This window comes from Anguilla rostrata, chromosome 2, assembly GCF_018555375.3.
Source record: "Anguilla rostrata isolate EN2019 chromosome 2, ASM1855537v3, whole genome shotgun sequence".
NCBI lineage: Eukaryota > Metazoa > Chordata > Actinopteri > Anguilliformes > Anguillidae > Anguilla > Anguilla rostrata.
Genome location: NC_057934.1, coordinates 14,776,079 through 14,794,730, shown reverse-complemented (window position 1 = coordinate 14,794,730; position 18,652 = coordinate 14,776,079). Strand labels below are relative to the sequence as shown.

Genomic DNA, 18,652 nt, shown 5'->3' with positions numbered 1-18,652 from the left:
TGGGATGAGGGATGGGAAAGTTTAGCACAAGAGGCGGAGTCTAGCATTAGGACTGAAAACCACCGTCGGAAGAGATTACACATTTGGCCACCGAGGGGCCTGGAAACAAATGGCCGGAAGGCTCCCTTGTCAACAGGTCATGTATCAAAAGACGGAGGAATCCAATATGAATAAGGCTAAAAAATGGTGTGATGTCTATGGGCTGGCTGCTGAACGCTAGAACCCGTGAACTATGAGACTTATGGGACAGCAGGTCTCTCTCTGACCTGCGTTTATAATTCATAGAAGTCGCGTGAGTTAAACCTCGTAATTTCAGCAAACTCCTATTAATAAGGCAAAATCATAAACCATAGAAAACTGGCTGCCTGCAAGTTCCTTTCATAAGCAGGATGTTGACAGTTCTGAGGGTTTCTACAAAACAATTTTGCAGTTTTCATTAACACAAAGAATCCTACTTTGCTGTTTCAAAATATGTGTAGTACAATGCAGTACTTCTGCCAGAAAGGTTTTCCTTGTTGTTGGCTTGGGCTTGCTTTGTGGGCTAGGGTATACTTGTGACAATTTATCTGTAAACTGTGCTATTTAAATAAAATTTGATTGATTGGTCGATTGTTCAGAATACTGTACTTCGGGCCGAAACTTTATTTCCCTTTGTGTGTTATTATTTTCGTTTCTTTTTAAATTGCCGATATCAGTTTTGAATAACCTCATTGTGTGAATATTTCACATCCAATTTACTGACAGAAAAAGAGTTATCCGTAAGAATGCACCAGAAAAAAAGACGAGAGTCCAGGGTTGAAGAAAGCAGGATTTAAAATTTGGATGAAGCAGAGGCCCACAGATAAGACTGCTTCATTTTGAGTGGTTGCACCTGCGAAGAAAGACATCCATGGACATTTCGTCACCACAGCTATACTGCATAACCACGGAGTAACTTAAACTTTGATTGTGCCTGGAACACGTGCCATGGTTTCTGAGTGTCACAGCAGAACATAATGTGAGTCTACCTGAGATAAGTACTCTGTAGCTGTTCACTGTGGAATTACTGGAGTCACTTTGGAGTTGTAATAAATGTTGCACCTTAGGGTTGCAATTAGCACCAATTATCAAGCCTGCTCTATTCTTCCTGGATTGGTCAGAGGTCGTCTAATGTAGTGATTCTGGTGTGAAATTGTGTGATAAATGTATGTTATTCTTTGATAAATTAATTTGCATATTACACCTTTGAGATATGTGTTGTTCCTTCTGTATCCAACTACAGTTCCAAACATTCAAACAGACACCACAGATAAGTTCAATGAAGTCACGTTACTTGTTGAAGTAATGTTGTTGAAAAATGGGATTTCCCAAACCTCCTACAATACAAAAGATGAACTGCAGCCAAATCATACATAGTGAATGCTCACTTTGCAAGCATGTAGCCAGTGCCAAATGTGACCAGTGACCAATTTTCTTTGGATCTGAGGCTACATATATTTTAACAGTCAGACAAGTATATTGTGTGAAAAGGCATTGTACCCCTCAGTATTTTTTTTAATTAAAATGATTTATTAGAGGAATTCAAATGCATCTTACCACATAATGTGAGTGGTACAGACTCCAGTCCTTTCTTCCAGGAAGATGCTTTCAGCTTAATTTGTTTGCCAGTCTCTTCAGGTGAGTGATAGAATGCGAAAATATTGCAGTTACCACACTTTCTCATTAGTCCCAGTGTCCACGTTTAGGGGAACCCGAGGCACATTTTAATTCTGTTGTGCAAGTGCTCTTAAAGTACAGACTGTTACTCTGGGACATATAAAATCGTCTATTTACTGTTTCTGCCAAGGCCTCACAAAACGTATGACCGGCCACTTATCCTGCCTCTGCTGTTTGTTGATCTCTGGATGGACCTCATAAACATTCATGCTATCGTAAGTTCACGCGACTCCTCTGTTTCCTCGCCTGGCCTGTGCGTTTTTGCCTCGCTGCTGCCTGGTTGCTATTCCGTCTGTCTTGCTCTACGACTCTCTTGTTGACTCTTTAGGGACAGTTAATGGAAAACTGTGCTGCGGAGTGGTTATTGGTCATTGAAGAAAACTTCAGCTCTGAGCATAAACCCAGACGTAGACTGTGATTCTTCTAAGTTTCAGACTTATTAGAAATGGACTTGCAGCTCGGGGGTACTCATAAGAACCCTTAAGCACTATATACCGCACAAACTCCATTAGCAGTTAAGCTGATTTATGTTTTGATTGCGCACCCATTGAATTTCAATTAGAATCATTGCAAAATTTCTAAAGCTATCACCCAGGCTAAATCAGGGGAAATGCTTTTGGGTGTTTAAAACCCAAGCTGATAAGCTGACGGATAGCAGGCCTCGGTTCCAGATTTGTACTCAGCTGTTGTTCAGCGGTTGGGGGGGGGGGGGGCCTAAATGTGCAGAGTCTAAACTAAGATTAGACGCGAAAGTGTCTAATTTAGTCGTTTAATCTTCTAGATTCTTTAAAAAACTGTTGTAGAAGGAAATGGGGAAGTACACCCTCCTTTTAAAGTTGTACACTTTGTTGAGAAACGGGGAAAGCAGAGAGCATTACAGAGAGTTATACGGGTGGGAGATGGCATTAAAGTGTCATGGCCGGGAATAGAACTTGTTTGTGTGTTTGAGAGTCAACTGCCCGACTGGCTGCATCACAGTCTCGCCTGTCTTCTGAATCTTATGGCACCACCACCACCACTACCTCACCCTACCCCAGCCACTCAGGAGCCACTAAACTGAGGAAATCGCTAATCTACCCCGGATCTGCGCCCCGAAGGGTTCAGAGTTCATGTCATTCCTCCCTCTTCCTCCAAACGTACCGTCAAGCAGAGCTTTGTCTTGTTTTGTGAGCTCTGCATTCTGCAGGGATAATATTGTCCTAATTAAACTAGCCCTTATCTTTGACTAACAAGCTGACTCGGAGCGAATGCTTAACAGAGGGGGAACAAAACTAAGTGATGCATTGCGTTTCTCTTGGGCACGAAGTGTGGTCTGTGGGCGTCACATATTTACCCTTAGTCTTTGAGAAAGGAATGGCAGCCTTTGAAAATTCTTCAGACTTGTGCTCGTCTTCAGACTTGTGCCCGCTTACTATTCTGACGTTAAGGAAATACAGATGCGTTTAATTTTCAGAGCTAATGCGGGAGATTGTTACTGGAGTTTCCAAATGTATCTTGCCCTGCCTCTGAAGTCCCTGGAGAAGCTATGAACACAGAGATGTATGCTTTGTGTCCTTCCTTGAGGGTCAGAGGGGCCTGCCCTAGCTTCCTGATAATGTAAAAGATGAGAGCTTGTGGAATGCACGTGTATCGACGGCAAGCTAAGTGGCACAGCATGCCTCACTCTGGAAAAGACATTGAGGGAAAAACGTCTTCCCCATTTTCGCGTTTGACTGAGACCCCCCAACCCCCTTTGGGACCCCCGAGGGGGCACGGACGCGGTACCGCGAGGTCAGGGGTCGCTCGGCGTCTCCGGTCGACCGGTCTGCGGGTCTCCGCGACTTTACCTGTCCGTTACTCGCTGGCGGCTCGAGCGGAGTCGCTGACCCGCCTCACAGCAGATGTGTCGTCTCAGCGTAACACAGTAGAGCTTCCCGCTCCCCTCGCACGCCCCGCACTCTCATGAGATAGGCGCTTCCAGATGGCCTGTCATCTGTTTTTGTCAGACTGGTATCTCGGAAGTCGCTGAGAGAAGCTGAAATTTTTTTCCTTGAACCTGGGTACAATGCCTATACTAAGGCACAGTGCTTTCCATTCTTTTGCAGTGTTGTACCTTTTTTAAAGCAGAATATTTGGTAATGTAGTCCTGTCTCTTGTTTAGCCACCCTTGATAATGTATCTACTTATATTGGAGCAAAGTTTTGTGTATATTTGTCTTTAGTTTTTGAAAATGATTAATCTTGTTGTTTTTTGTGTTTTGTATTGTCTTTAATAATATTCAAGTTATCTCTAGTTTATGTTCAGAACATAGAAGCTATCTGAACTAGACAGTATTCTTAAAGTACTGTCCAAAGTAAGATTAAACAGCAGAGCAGCTTGAACACAACGTGAAGAACTTGCCTTGTCATCAGGAATTGACTTTATGAGATCAGTGTTGCAGTAAATGATGATGCATGAGCGAGAGAGAGAGAGGGAGACAGAGAGAGAGCGCAAGATCCTCGTAGATTGGTAGACAATGCCCCTACTAACACTGAAACCACTGTGACCTGCTTACCTATACCTTCTATAACTCTCCGCCAATCCCAAGATATCACTCCATATATTAGCCTTTGCCTGTTGACCACAATTTTGTGACAGGGCTGAAATGTTAGCGTGTACATCATAGCCGTATATCTAGGTTGGCGTGCGCATGAAGGGGTGGAGCAGGAAATGAAGGCCTTCTAGCATGGCTCTTCCAGCACATTCCTGGTTAGAAGGTCCCGGCATAACTGGGGTTTTCGTTTTGAGTCTGAGTTTGTGCCAGTTGTGCGTGTTTTCCATAGACTGGAGGAAGCGTTTGGGCTTCTGCTGAATGAAATCCTTTTTGAGGTTTTCAGATTAAAGGCTTTTTCACGCCATTCCATTCCGGGGTCTGACAGGCGGCGACCGAGGTGATGAAGGATCTGGCGTCCTGCCAACGGGAGTGTCATCGACACAGAGGACGCGCCGGACTCAAGGGCCAGTCTTGGCGGGGTCACCCGCCAGGATCACAGCACTGTCACCCACTTTTAACTGCAATCTGACCCCTGTCATAGCAGCTGAGGATAAGATGCCCTAGTAACTGAGGCCAGAGATAGACAGAGAGAGAAAAAAACAATACAGAGAGACAGAGAAAGACACAGGGAGAGAAAGAGAGTGAGAGAAAGACAGAGAGAGCCTTTCTTACTGAATTTTACTAAATAGAATCTGCAAGTGGAGGCAGAAGCATCTCTATGGCAGGATGTTACATCACTCTTATATTTTTGAAGTTATGGGGGCTTTCTTGAAAGTTTAATGCGTTTTACTTAAAAATGTGGATATGCTTGGAATGGGGCAGCGCGCTACTGTTAGAGCCTTTTGAATTTTATATATAACGGACACGCCAACACACTTGGGTAAACCTGTGGCCCTGTGCGGCGTGATTCAGCTGGGCGGTGCTGGAAGTGTGCGTGACGAGTGAGTGAAATCGCAAGGTTGGAGTCCCCTTCCTGTTGAGAACGGGCTGGAAAGTGGCCCTTAACCTGACACAGGTTCCACAGCTGCCCCCCGGGGGATAGGGGATATGTAGGTCCCCGGGACCCCTGAGGGGCAGGCGGGGGGAGGGCAGGCACCGCAGTGATGCCCCACTGGGGACCACCCCCCCCCTCCTCAAACCCCGGGCTGCAGCTCGTATTACCATTATCTCACCCTCTGATCTGCTGCCCCTGGGACTGCCCGCTGTTTTCTTAATCTTCCCTTACTGGCCGGTTTTGGAGTTAGCCTCTCGGTTACCATGTTCCTTCTAGGCATAGTCATGGGGCTCAGAGGTGAGGGATGGGACCGCAGAGAGCAGGCGAGGTGTGAACCCTGCCTGCGGGTTCCCCCAGCGGTGGCCTCTGTCCGTCTCTCTCCTCACAGGAAAGGGGCTTGGAACCTCGGACTCTGACTTCTGCCTGATTTTCGCCTCTGTTTCTGGCACTGACTGGCAACCACCTTGGAGTATCAGTGTCCTTGAAAATAAGAACTACAGTGTAACCCTTGCCCTCTCCAGTGACCGAGCACATTGAATTCTGTACTCTCCAGAGTCCAGCCCCATTAAGCCATTACCCCAATGGGAATCTCCTGCACTATCGGGGTCCATTCCGGCTCTACCCTGAAGCTGTCCCTCTGACCTCTTGACCTGCTTCCCCGGGGGAGGATGTGTGGAGCCAGAACTGTCTGTGAGGTGGCGTAGATTTTACACGGGACACCTTTGTTCTCCACATCTGCTTGTGCCGGTAAACTTTGGCTCCTCTTGCTGCCAAGGGATTTGAAATGCTCACACAGGGAAGTACAATGATTTTGTGCTCAATTATTTATGCAGCCAACCTCATTGTTTTGCGCCAGGAGGTATACAGCATGTCTTAGACCTACATTAATAATACATGCGCTCTTTATAGAAGCCACAAAAAGTTAACTGCAGTAATCACAGCAAACTCCCAAAAAATAAAATATTAGTTACATTCACTGTAGAAAATTGGTGGGCTGAAAGTGCCTTTCTTGAGTAATTTTAACAGATTCTTTTATTACTCAAACTTTGTCCCTGTTGAATTTTTTTTCAACGCTTGAATTATATTTTCAGCCTATTCAAAGAGAGCTTCTTTTGATCATTTTCCTTAGCTTTTCCCCTAAAACATCAATTCTACCTTCAAAGAGTTTAATCGGCTAGCCTTAATTTATGCTGAAAAATGATCAGTCCATTTCAGATGCGTTGGCATTTGAGAACAATGGTACCGCCAGGATTCGTCGCAGTAAACCCGCCTCAAAATGGTGCGCGGATTTGTTCTGCCTTCTTGAGCGCAAGGGGGACGGACTCCACACATAATGAATGTCAAAGTCTTTTAGGCAGACAGTACATTACAAAGTGTGTAATTTGGTCTGTTGGAGTGATGACAAGCAGCGTCCATCGTGGTAAATTAGCCAGACTGAGAGAGCATCTCCAGCACTTCACCCGAGAGGCTAATATGTACCATTTCTGTTCTTCTTCATTCTGCCAGTGCCATTTGTTTTGATATAGCATAAAATGTGTATCTTGTCTCTCCTTTTTGTGATCCGTGCTATTTCATTATGAGTAGACTTGTCCCCAAGGCTTTTGAGGTGCGTAACTCTTTACGCTCATCCTTAGATAAAGAGACCAAATCTGAAACTTGCCAGCTCCGATTCTCTCTCCCCCACGCCCCCCTCCCCTACTCCCGCCCAAATTCTTTTGCTCTTTGAAGGCTTTTATTTATTTATTTTTTAACGATTTTTACTGCCGGAGATGCTAATGGTGCTGTTTCTCACATTTAGTCAAAAGCACTTCTGCTGACCTTGTGGCGGCTCTGAATGACTTTCGAGAGCAGACAAGTCACTGTGCTGGCTGGTAATGTGACATGAGTCCCTTTATAAAGAGCCACTAATACCTATATTGGCCTTCAGCCAGCCAGACCCCCTCAGTGTTTCTCCGGAGAGAGAGTGTCGGTTCACTGAGTGCTGAGTGTGCTTCTATTAAGTGGGATGAAAGGCTATGCATTACACTTGTGGGGAAAAGAAAGGACTTATGAATTAGCTATTTTTTTGTATTCCATATAGGGTGAAATGTTGCTGGATTGCGAAGCATACTCTTGAGTTTAATAAAACATCGCGGTTGCTTCGTCTCCCGTTGTGGGCCATGGGATGGGGTCATTACAGAGGTACTTGCCATCAAGGATATATGGAAGTTCTATTTGCAATTCTCGTTACTTCCCTTTCAAGACTCCAGGCCTGTGAGAATAATTATGCAGCTCCCATTTCCAAGAATGAAGACAAACTGTATATTGAGGCAGTGAAGAGAAAGGAAGCCATATACAGTACATTTGTGTTATTTTCTTGTAACCCCATCACATACACACACACACACACACACAAACACACACATAATCAGGCACATCATGTAAGCAATACAACAGAAGGAAGTGTGTGCACAAGCATCTACAAACATGATCACTCGCAAACATACCTACACACACGCACATACACACACACACCCACACACATGCACACGCACACACATGCAAACTCACACACACACAAACGTGCATTTACTGTACATCCACACTGATTGTGAGCCAGGTTGTCTTTAGGATTCCATAACCTGCAGGAATTGTCCTCCTCACCATGAAGTAGTGGATGAATTGGGTCAAGTTTTAGTGCAGAAAGCTTTATTAAAAACTCTGTTTACACTTTGTTTTATGCTGCTCATAAAAAATCCATTGGGGCTGGCATTAGGTTTACCGCAGACTTACAGCAGCCCGTGGCTTCTTTAACAGACCAATCACATAGCTTGCTGACTTTTCTCAACCACACTTTTCATGCTTTACTAAAATTATCCATATTAATGGAAAATCAGACTGGCCGTCCAATCAGAAGTCAGACTGTGGTTACTGTTCACGCTCGTTACAGTGTTTGCAATGGAGAATGAAAAGTTTTAATGCACGGTGCTAAGGAAAACACCCAGTTAAAACAGGTATTTGATGACTTGCAAATGCAGCGTTGTCACTGTGAATCTCATTTTTAAAGTCTGTTAAAATTATGGCGTAAGGAAAAAGAAGAGAACAGGGTGTACTGCTGAGACAAACTTTAAAAAAAACAACAACAAACCCTGTCAGGCCAAACCTTGCTGTTGCTGACCTGGTTATTCCAGACAGCTCAGCTCAAGTGTGAGTGATGATCTTGTGTCTGAGGAGTGCTGCTGTGCCACAGGGAAGTTTCTGTGCTGTTCATCACTGCTCCAGATCTTCTGTATCTCTCTCTCTCTCTCTCTCTCTCTCTCTCCCTGTCACACGCACACACACACACACACACACCACACACAGACTTACACCCAATAGTTTAAGGTCCCCTTAGTATCTTGATCCAGTGGCCTTACATGCAGTCCTCTGCCAAACTATTTTTAAGCTGGGTGTGGCCTCTTCTGAGCATCTTCAGCAATGACCCAAGGAGTGGAGGTGTTGGCTGTGGTGGAGCTGGACAGAGGAGAGGGTGCTGGACAGTAAGCCTGCTATTGGAAAGGAGTCGATCCCAGCTGTCCCTGTTGGCTCTGCAGGACAGAATGGAGGGGTTGAAATTTTTTAACAGACGCAAATCTGTGCACTCACAATAAGTATTGTCATCACCAAAGAAATGGAGGCTCCTCAACCCTTTTTTTCCAGTCATGCACAATAGTCGAGATCCACCACATTGAACAATAGACACCCTTTGGCCTTTTAGATAGCAACATAATGATATATTCTGTGCGCACACACTCATCTGAAATCTCAAATACACGCCCACACGCGCACACACTGTTTGGAAACAGTGAGTCAGAGCCTCAAACAAACAAAGACGACAGAGGGACTGCTGTGAGATGTCTTATCCCAAAATAAAGATCTGACAAGCAGAGGCTGAAGCTGAACACCAATACGCTGTCAAGATGGTTAAATTACAGGCCTTATTAACATGAGCCCTAATATTACTTCTGTTAGTGTATCTTGATGAGTATTGCTACTTGGGCTAAGCTGCAGTGAAAATATCTAAATGATAATGTGGCTTTGGGGTCTCTGGTGGCCTGTGGAGCGTGTAGCCTGTCTGGGCGGCATTGTCTCCAGGAGAGAGTCTCTGTTTCAGTGTTAGACTCGGTGAGGGGAAGGATTGGGGCATAAGAAGCTAGCAGAGTGGTACAGACAGTTGGCATCTGGGACCACTTGCACACAGTGCACAGGCCTCTGATGAGCTTAACACCAGGGCCCAGCTTTGTCTTCATATTGCGCATCTTACTCAGGCTTTGAAAGTCACGTAATCATCACTGAGAAGGCTCAAACTCTGGCACAGAGGCCTCAAACTCCTTACCGCGGATTCGTCGCAGCGACCAATATGCAAATTCAACCTGCTTTGGACTTAAAAAAAAAAAAAAAAAAGTCTAATGGAAGGATGAAGACGGTTTCCACAGAGATTGAAAATCTCAGCGTTTGATGCTGGAGGTAGTTGGTTAATTAGCTTCGCCGTGTTTTTGGTTTTAATGCAGGGAAGGTCCTGCGGGGGCATGGAAACTCAATGCAAGCGTGAGGTTGGGCATTAGGAATGTGCTGAGGAATGGCTATGTGCATACAGTATCTCGTTTCTCCGTCTCTATCAAAGAAACTTGAAATGTTTAATACATGCAACCCAGGAAATTGATTACATTTGTAATATGGAAGTCCACTTAGTAAAATCAAAAATATTATTTTTACAAATATATTATAGGCTCTATATTAGCTCATTAGGCTACCCAGTCATGTGAAGAATTACCCTTTCCTCCTGAGTTATCTATATTAATATATGCCAGACTGTACATTTACTATGCGCTATCACTGTGACAGTACAGTTGGTAAAGATTCTGATAAATGTGAATGCAAGTACACATCTGTACTAATAGATGTCATTGCTGTCCTGTGCAGGGAACAGTCTGGATCCACCCAAGCAGCAAAGCACCATGGGAAAACTGGAACGCTACGAGACAACAGTACCTTTTCTACTGTTAAGAGGAGAGTGGAGACCTGCCAGCCTCCTGCAATCCATGGTAAACAATCACAACGTCCACTTTCATTACTTGCTTATACGTTGTGCCCTTTCAGACACTAAAGAACTTTCCGGCTCACAAAATGAGTTTTCAAAGGTGAGCGCTCATGAACCCTTAGTCCTTACTTGACTGAGAACTGAGTCAACATGCTGGGAGCTGGGCATCTTGGGAATTAAAGTTTACTCCAACACCCTGAGGGTTCTCATACTGTAAGAAACTCCACTGCTACATATAGAGTGCACAGTGAGAATTATGTCCCTCCTCCCAGGTCCACCATGCATTATATTATATAAAAATCAATATAAAATACAATTGTATGAAACAAAAAATTTAAAGTGATTCACCAGCGAATTACTGTAAATAGAAATTAGGTAACTAATTAGGTAAATTGGTTTAGCTATTGCAAAGCTGTAATGATAGAAGCATTACACAAAATTGCTAACTACAAGTTAGACCTAGGTGGTCTGTTTGGTGTAACTGCTACAGACTTTGTGGTTATGTGTTTTTTTATTTGTTAATTAAAAGTACATTTTTTAATGCTTAGATATGAAATGGCATTTTTTTTGTTAAATGTGATAATTAGCTTTATATCTCAAAGTGAGGACTTATTGCTATAGCAGTTATTCGTAATGCCCCACCATCTCTTTGTCTGGTGCACAGTGTAGGCTCCAGGGGTTGAAACATGTATTTGTCTGTGTCATAGTGTGCCCATACTAGTGTGACTTCTAAAGTTAAAATACCACAGCAAAAACCACTGGTTATGAAGGTCCGTACATTTTTGGTGTTAAAAACTGACAGAAACCTTTGCTAACTTAAATATACTTTATGATCACAAAAGCAGAATTTGCAGTCTGAGGACTGCTTTGGGCTCAGAAGCCCAATTCAGTGTGCAAAAATGTTAGTGAGATGTTTGACATTCAGGATTCCCTGCTGTGCACAGGAATGGATGTACAGACACTCCCAGAATTTCTCCAGAAGTTTTCCAGAACACTTTGCACAGTCAGTGAATCATTTTTTTCCTGGTTAAATGAAGCAGAGATAAAGGCAATGGAGCAAGAAGAAAAAAAAACACTTAACACAGGGAGTTTTTTTTTTTTTTTTTGCAGTTACATTCTGGGCCTGAAATTGTATCATCTCTTTAAATGAGAACAGGACACATTAAGGTGGTAGCAAAAAGTATTCATTATTATAAAAGGAATGTGATATATTATTTTTAAAAATATAAATTCACCTAACAGGATCTTAACCAGGAGGATGTGCCCCTAAATACAGAAATTAGTATCAGAAAAGGTTTTTTCTTTCATTTATTTTGATAATAGTGTGAACCCCAGTGAAAAAGACAGGAATGCATCTGACCCGTGGGTGGTCCTGTACAGACGCGCCCAAAGAATAGAAAAATAGAAGAATAGAAAGCCGAAAAAGCCAGAGAAAACCACTTCTGCTGCATGGCCAGCTATTGCAGACAGCACACAAGCAAACATACAGAACATTTTAGTGCCCTCTCATGGCTTGGCGTGAAGATTTGTTGGAGCACACGGAGAAACAATGTTCCACTTTGGGACAAAAAAGACATTAGGGAAAGACAAATGGCAAACTGATTACGTGCTTTGATAAGAGGGTTCAACTAAGCTTGAACTAAGAAACGGTAATGTATATCTAAATTAGAACGGCAAAATATGTTCTTAGCTCATCTTAAATTTATAATCCTTATCAGCCTTTCCGATGGATCAGCTTTTATGCATTTAGTTTAATGCTGTGCCGCTTGAGTGTAGTGAGCTGACGAGATCTAGTGTTGATGTAGTGGTGGGCTGAGGTCACTCCTTCTCTCTCTGGCATTTACATATTCATAACATCTTATTAACTTCTTTATTCACAGCCAATGGTTCTTTGCTGTTGTTTGTTCAATGTTGTTTATTGCTCATTGTGGTCGTCTTGTTTTTGTTTACCCTAATTTAAAGTTCAGTCGGGTAGTTAACAACTTGTCAATCGAATGTGCACTTTTTGTTTACTGGTCAATGGTGAAGTGTCTGAACACAGGCCATTGATGACCTTTCTATCACTTATTTTGTTTGTGTGCGCTCGTGCGTGTGTGTGCTTGCATGTGTACGTGTGTTTGCGAGTGCATGTATGTGTATGTTTGTATGTTTGCCCTTGTCCTTACTCATGAAATAATCAGTTATAGTGACCAAAACGTGGTGACATTCCAGTACAAAATTAATAAAAATGTTGATGACGACCAGTGACTAATAAGTGTCAAATATGACAAAGAAATGTTTTTGTCACCAAAGGACTGTAAAGGCGAGCTGATTTGTGATAATATTCTGTATGTATACGAAAACTTTGAAAAGGTGTACACCACGTTACTAATCTTGGTCTGTTTTGATTTCAGAGCCACCCTGCATCCTTGAAGTTACTGATTGAAGCTGAAAGTGAACAGCTGGTCTTAGCTCTGGAGAAAAATGAGTAAGTTTTCCTAATTCCTTTCAGTACATAAACAGAGCATTTGAAATGGGAAATTTTGGAATACAAATCAGTGACATATGTGATGCCTGGGGCTACAGCAGAGGTTGTGGCCAAGCACACAGTGCAGCTCTGATGGAAAACTCTTTGTTTATGACCAAGAGGCAATCGTGTTTTTCAAACACAGATGAACACTTCAAAGATAATAGTGCTTGAATACCAAAATAACTCGGCCTTGGCAGAGAAAAGTCATGATTTTCACCTTGTTCTCTTCCATTTTTCGCCCCACCACCAGCTGTCACGCATCCACATGTACGTCAGTGGGGACATGGCATGATGTATGCGTGTACAGGCTCAGCAGAGAGGAGAGTGCTGCGTTCAGGTTCAGGTGGAGCTCCGCTGAGAAGCTTTTGGTTAATGGAACATATCTGTTCCATTAACCAAACTCCATCCACCAGTGTTGAATAAAAAGCATGTGGTCACATGTGAACGTCTTGCTGACCCCTTGTGAAACTGAAGCCCACACTCGCTTCCCCTACCCCCTCCCTTTTGGCAGAACAGAGTCTCACGATGTGCAGGCAGTTGGGCGTGACCCTCTATGACATGGACACCCACAGTGAAATTGGCACCCACAAATTTCCATCCCTATTGCTTGTCTCCCGAGCTCTCTAATTTCCTACCGTAAATGGTCAAGCACTGTTTCACAGGGATTTACCCCACTGACAGATTTTGCCGAATGTGTGGGGAGTTGGGGGGGGGGTGTTTGTAATGCGGGAATGTATGGGAGGAAGGCCCTGCTCACCCCGCAGAGACTGTAAGGCATTAAACGCCCACCTCTACACCTCCCACGTATCTTTGCTACAAGGGCGGCCCATATTACCCAGCATACACTTTGAGCTGTTAGGTACTGGAGTGATGTGACACCGAGACTGAGGGAGAGGGACCATAAAAGCCAAAAACATATGGCAAGTTGTAAAGGTCTCAAAAGCAGCAGAACAAATTATTCATAAAACCTGCTATAAATATACACATGTGATATTGTAATATATAAATTCTGCGATGATGGTCAGGTCAGGCTTCCTTTTTTTCCCCTGAACATCTGCACTGATTCAAAACGTGAATTGAAATTTCATATTTTGTGGAATTAACTACCGCAAAGGTTGTCTTAGCAATTATGTGCAAAGACTTTCTGCATTATCACACAAAGGTATCAGATGTTACAAAAGAATGGAATGGGGCCAGAAATTGAGGAGGAGGGGAGAGTGCTGTTTTCCACCTTGGTAGTTTGCCATAGCTGGGGTACAAGACTGCAAGAAATCATATCAGCCGAAGGAAGAAAAGGTGGCAGGTTTTAATTGGGAAATTGATATGTGGTGCAACCATCAGGCCAGGGCCTCGGTTAAAGCAGGCTGTCCAGATGAAGCTGTTTAGGTTGGGAAATTGAGAGTTCTCCAGAAAAGCAGTCCTATGTGAAATCAATACCCAAGCAACACTTCAGCTGAAGTGAGCTTCCAGTTCCCAGTCTGTCATGTGTTGCACTTATAAGGCAGGGTAAGAAAATAGTGGCACAGATGCCCAGTTCTGTTTTTTTTTTCCTTTCTCTGACAAGATTTGACCCTTGAGAAAGCACACTTGGAAGTCTCTTTTTGTCAGCTGCCCCCCGCTCCCCCAAGCCATTCGATTTTAATCTGAGTTACACGCTGATAGATGAGTATGGTTCCGTCCTTTGATTCAAATTTTGTGTTTTGAGACTTGAAGCAGATCTGGATGTTCTGAGTGTGTGCATTCAGAGGACTTTCTGTAAGGCTTTTCCTTTTTTTTTTCTAGATCTTTCTTTATAAAGGGTTTTGTGATCAATCATACTCAGTGTGGGAAATAATAGCGACCTCCACTTCTCTTTTCCCACACACTGTTTGAAGATGGATATTATTACTGCTAACAATATCCAAACGAGCGTAGAACTGCCAAGCCAAGGAAACCAAGCCAAGGTGAAATGTATTGGCCACATCAAGCACATCTAACAACTCTAAGTACAACTCTTTGGGATGGGAACCAAACAATGGGGAAATGTTCCTGAAACCAAGGTGATATATTTTACCCTCTAGCTGTAGAAGTGCTCTAACTTGCCCTCTCTCTGGCATTTTGTAAATATGATGTACATCTTTGTTGTTTGGAAGCCTCGGTTTCATGGGATTAATGTGATGTATAGCATGTCATTTCCTTCATGCCAACAGACCCAGTTTGATTTGATTACTCTGCAGATTTCTGCAACAAATGGTTGCCTGAAGTGAATTTTGCAACAACAGTCCACATGTTCTGAAATGGGGGGGTGGGGTGTGCTGATAGCCCAGCGGGACCATTTGGCCAGTGACTGTCAGCACTGGTGCAATGGTAACCGTAGGAAACCTGGCCAAGTTAAGCTCTTCCACCCCCTGGCAGGATGAAGGCAATTGTGTCCCCCGCTGTGGACTCCTATTTGGCTAATCTCTTATTTAGTCTTGATGCAAACCAGTGATGATGATGCAAACCAGTGGTTACTTGGTCATAGGGCTGAGCCCATGCTTGTGATGAGAGCTTTTATTGACTGAGCAACATGGGAGCCCTGTAAATATTCAGACATTAAAATCTACACCTTTTAATCAGCATTAATTGCAGTAGTGACCATTTCAGTCAAGATTGTCAAGATCTGTACTGAGCTCAAGAACACTGTCAGTTATGCGAACACACAGTGTCGAAACATACCATAACAACCAAAAAAGATTGTGCAGCTTGTATATGATTTCCTGAAGGGTATATAGTTTTTTTGTGCTTCCCAAATGCATATTTTGGAAGGTAATATACTTTTCACATTATGAAGAAGAAATCCAAGGGTGAGAACAACCTTGGTAATCTTCAGAGAGCCAGCGAAGTGAGCCCAAGAGAGATAGCTATTAACTGCTGGTAAACTTCATATAGCCCGAGGCTGTTAACTCCAGAGAGGCAGATATCTCGGTGCCAGAACCAGGAGTGACACGGGGGAAGGACTGCGGCCTGAGAATGTGGCCAGACTGGAGATTGTTGGCGAGCCAGCCCTGTACACCCTGATGAACACCAGTTGTGAAAACACTGCCAGACACTTGGGGGGAAAAAAAGAACCTTTTCAAATGAAATGATTAAAAACAACTGGAACCGAGAACGTGTTTTTTTTCCCCCTGTTCAGCATTTATTTTAGCAAAACAAAATTTCAGGTTTACGGACATGAGGATTTCTTTTTACGAGTGACATGGATGGGAAGCCACACACAGTTTGAAATGAAACATTCATACACTAGAGGTTGACCCATCCTCTTACTAAAGCAAACATTGTTATGATTAACATCTGTGAACATGGGCTTTCGTGTGTAACATCTTTTATCAATGTAGAAGTTTGGCCACGTTGCTGCTTCTGAGTCTGCTCAAAAGAGAAATGATGGAAGAACGACTAATGCTGTAAGCTTTGCACAATAAGTAACTCAGGTTTATGTGTGGTGCTGTGTGGTTTCATTTAGAAGAGAGACTGTGTGATTTATCACTTCACATATCCTCTGAGACTTAGTAGAAGTGTGAAGCAAATCAATAACATGGCCTCATACTGTAAGTATCTTGCAGGTCCATTTCAGTGTGTGAAGAGCAGTGTGTGAAGAGCAGACATATGCTTTTTTTGATCTTGAAGGGCCTGGTTTGACCCTGTTTTTTTTTTTTTTGTTTAAACCTGCACACAACTATCCAGAAGAGTTTCTTGCTCTCTCTGCAGAGGAAGTCCTCTCCTCTGTCTTTCTTTAAATGGAGCAGTCACAGTGAGCTAGCAGAGTGTAGTGTATGAATGAAGCACTCACCCATGAGAACGTGTGAACGCCTCATCCATACGAAACCAGAAGTAGCATATGCAATTTTGAGTTCTTTCCAGTCTGTCTCTCCTTTAATGGAGTGAGTGGTCATGGTTAAGTAGCACGGCCCCTGCCGACTCTGTAAAGGTATGTATGAAACATTCACTCCAGAGAATCTCACCAGGGCTTTCAGTAAAAAATTATCTGATTGTGATCCAGACGGCCAGTCACCCCACCTCCCCATCCCTCTTCCCCAGATTTACCAGCAGACCCTGAGTCACCCCGAGAAGTTTCCAGAATAATTCTGCAACAGAAGAGTTTCCAGAATAATTCTTTCTGATTGGAAAATATTTATCTTTTCTTTTCTTTGCTTGGCTTGAGAACTGATCATGGTCCAACGTGTGCTTTGCGAAGAAGCCACATCACCTCCGTCTGGGACCCGAAATTGCTTTAGCAAACTCTTAGATTTACTGAATGCACACCACTGTAGCCAGGACAGTGGCCTGTGGGCGTGCCCGGGAGTTGTGGATGTGCACTGCAGCAGTGCGCATTCCACCAGTAATTTCTGCCACATTGAGATCTTTCTGTCCCATTGAGGCCTGACATTTCTTCTTTAAAAATGAGACCTCAATCCTTGTGAGAGAAGTTTACATCTGGTATTTTTCTGCAACATATCAAAGACACCTCCATACACAATTTTGAGAAAGCACCTATACTTGTATTTGTTTGATATTTATGTCAATTTCATTTAGCTTTCTGCTATTTGGTAGGTTGCAATGGGAAAGCTTGTTAGCTATCACTTAGCTTGCAGATGGCCTGTCTGCTGGTGTTGGTAGCCACTCGCTAACTAGGGCATCAGCCTTTCTTTTATGTTAAATTCTACTTCAGCCTGCTAGCTGAATTGATATTGTAAATTAGTGACCTTAAAAAGATTAAAATATTTCAGCATGCATTGGATCACAGGAGAATTAGAGGAATATGAGAACCCTCTACCATCTTCCTGCAAGTAGCATACTTAATTAGGCTATGTCTTATCATGCAACTTATTATCAATGATTAAAATAATTTGAGCATTAAATGAAAATGAGTCACACTTTCCATTGCTGTGGGTATTTCTTAGCACTGTTGCCGAAGGACACAATTTGGAAAAGTCAACTGTGTTTGAAACAGAGAAGAGGGATTATAGAATCAAACAAAATCAAGGGCAAAGGTAGTGACTGGGTCTGTTAGAAAGAGGTCCTGAATCTTTCTTCATTGTGCTGCCTTATTTTTTTTTTCTTTTTGTAAGTGTCCAGGGAAATGTTAAGACGTGTGTGTGGTGTGCTTTATGCCGTGTCCTGCGTCTCCTTCCTTCTCGTGAAAATCGTACGGTTCCCATGATGGTCCAAGCCTCTTGCAATTTGAGCTTTTGTTCAAGCTACACAATCTTTTTGTGGATGTCCCTTGTGCAGCACTGGGGGATGAAATAACCAAAAAAATCACCTGCGAGAACAGGATGTATGAATCTTCTCTTAAGGGAAACTCTGTGTGGGATGTTTTCTTTTAGAAAAAGCTCACAATATTACTGCCAAGAAGTGTATTTCTCCTATTCTTAGGGTTTAACTGTCTAATGCTGGTGTCCTGAAATGGATCTCATTTTCAACATTTTATTTGACTTTTGATAGATTGGAATTGGCGTGTGTGCCTGTGATGTGCGGTAACTGGCTAAAAAGGAACATTTTGTGTCTGTACCCTGTGCAAATTCTTTCTTACAATAGCCTATGCACAGAAAGATTGCCTCAAGAGTCTCAAACATGGCACTGTGTCTCTGAACACTCAGTATAAAGTCATTTGTGTCTCTCCCTCAAGATTTAACACATAATACCAAATGTTAACATTAGCATCATGATGTCGTAACTGTCCCTGGAAAACTGGATATGGAATTGAGTAAAAACAGCCCAGAGACTAGAAATAGACGAGACACAGACACAAGCCCTGTCTGAAGTGGATGGGCAACATTGTAAGCTCAAGAAACATATTATTAAATAATAAATAATTCTGTTTCAGTGCTTTCATAACAGGATTTTGAAGTACTCTGCTATCAA

The 18,652-nt window shown here is 43.0% G+C and overlaps 1 protein-coding gene across 1 annotated transcript in view; it reads left to right on the top strand.

Annotated features, from left to right (window-relative positions):
- LOC135247368 (disintegrin and metalloproteinase domain-containing protein 12) overlaps positions 1 to 18,652 on the top strand; it is an 83,768-nt gene that overhangs the window by 4,399 nt on the left and 60,717 nt on the right. Inside the window, exons 2-3 of the mRNA XM_064320727.1 lie at positions 10,143 to 10,264; positions 12,654 to 12,727. Coding sequence (XP_064176797.1) covers positions 10,143 to 10,264; positions 12,654 to 12,727 — 196 coding nt within the window. The remainder of the gene's footprint in view (positions 1 to 10,142; positions 10,265 to 12,653; positions 12,728 to 18,652) is intronic.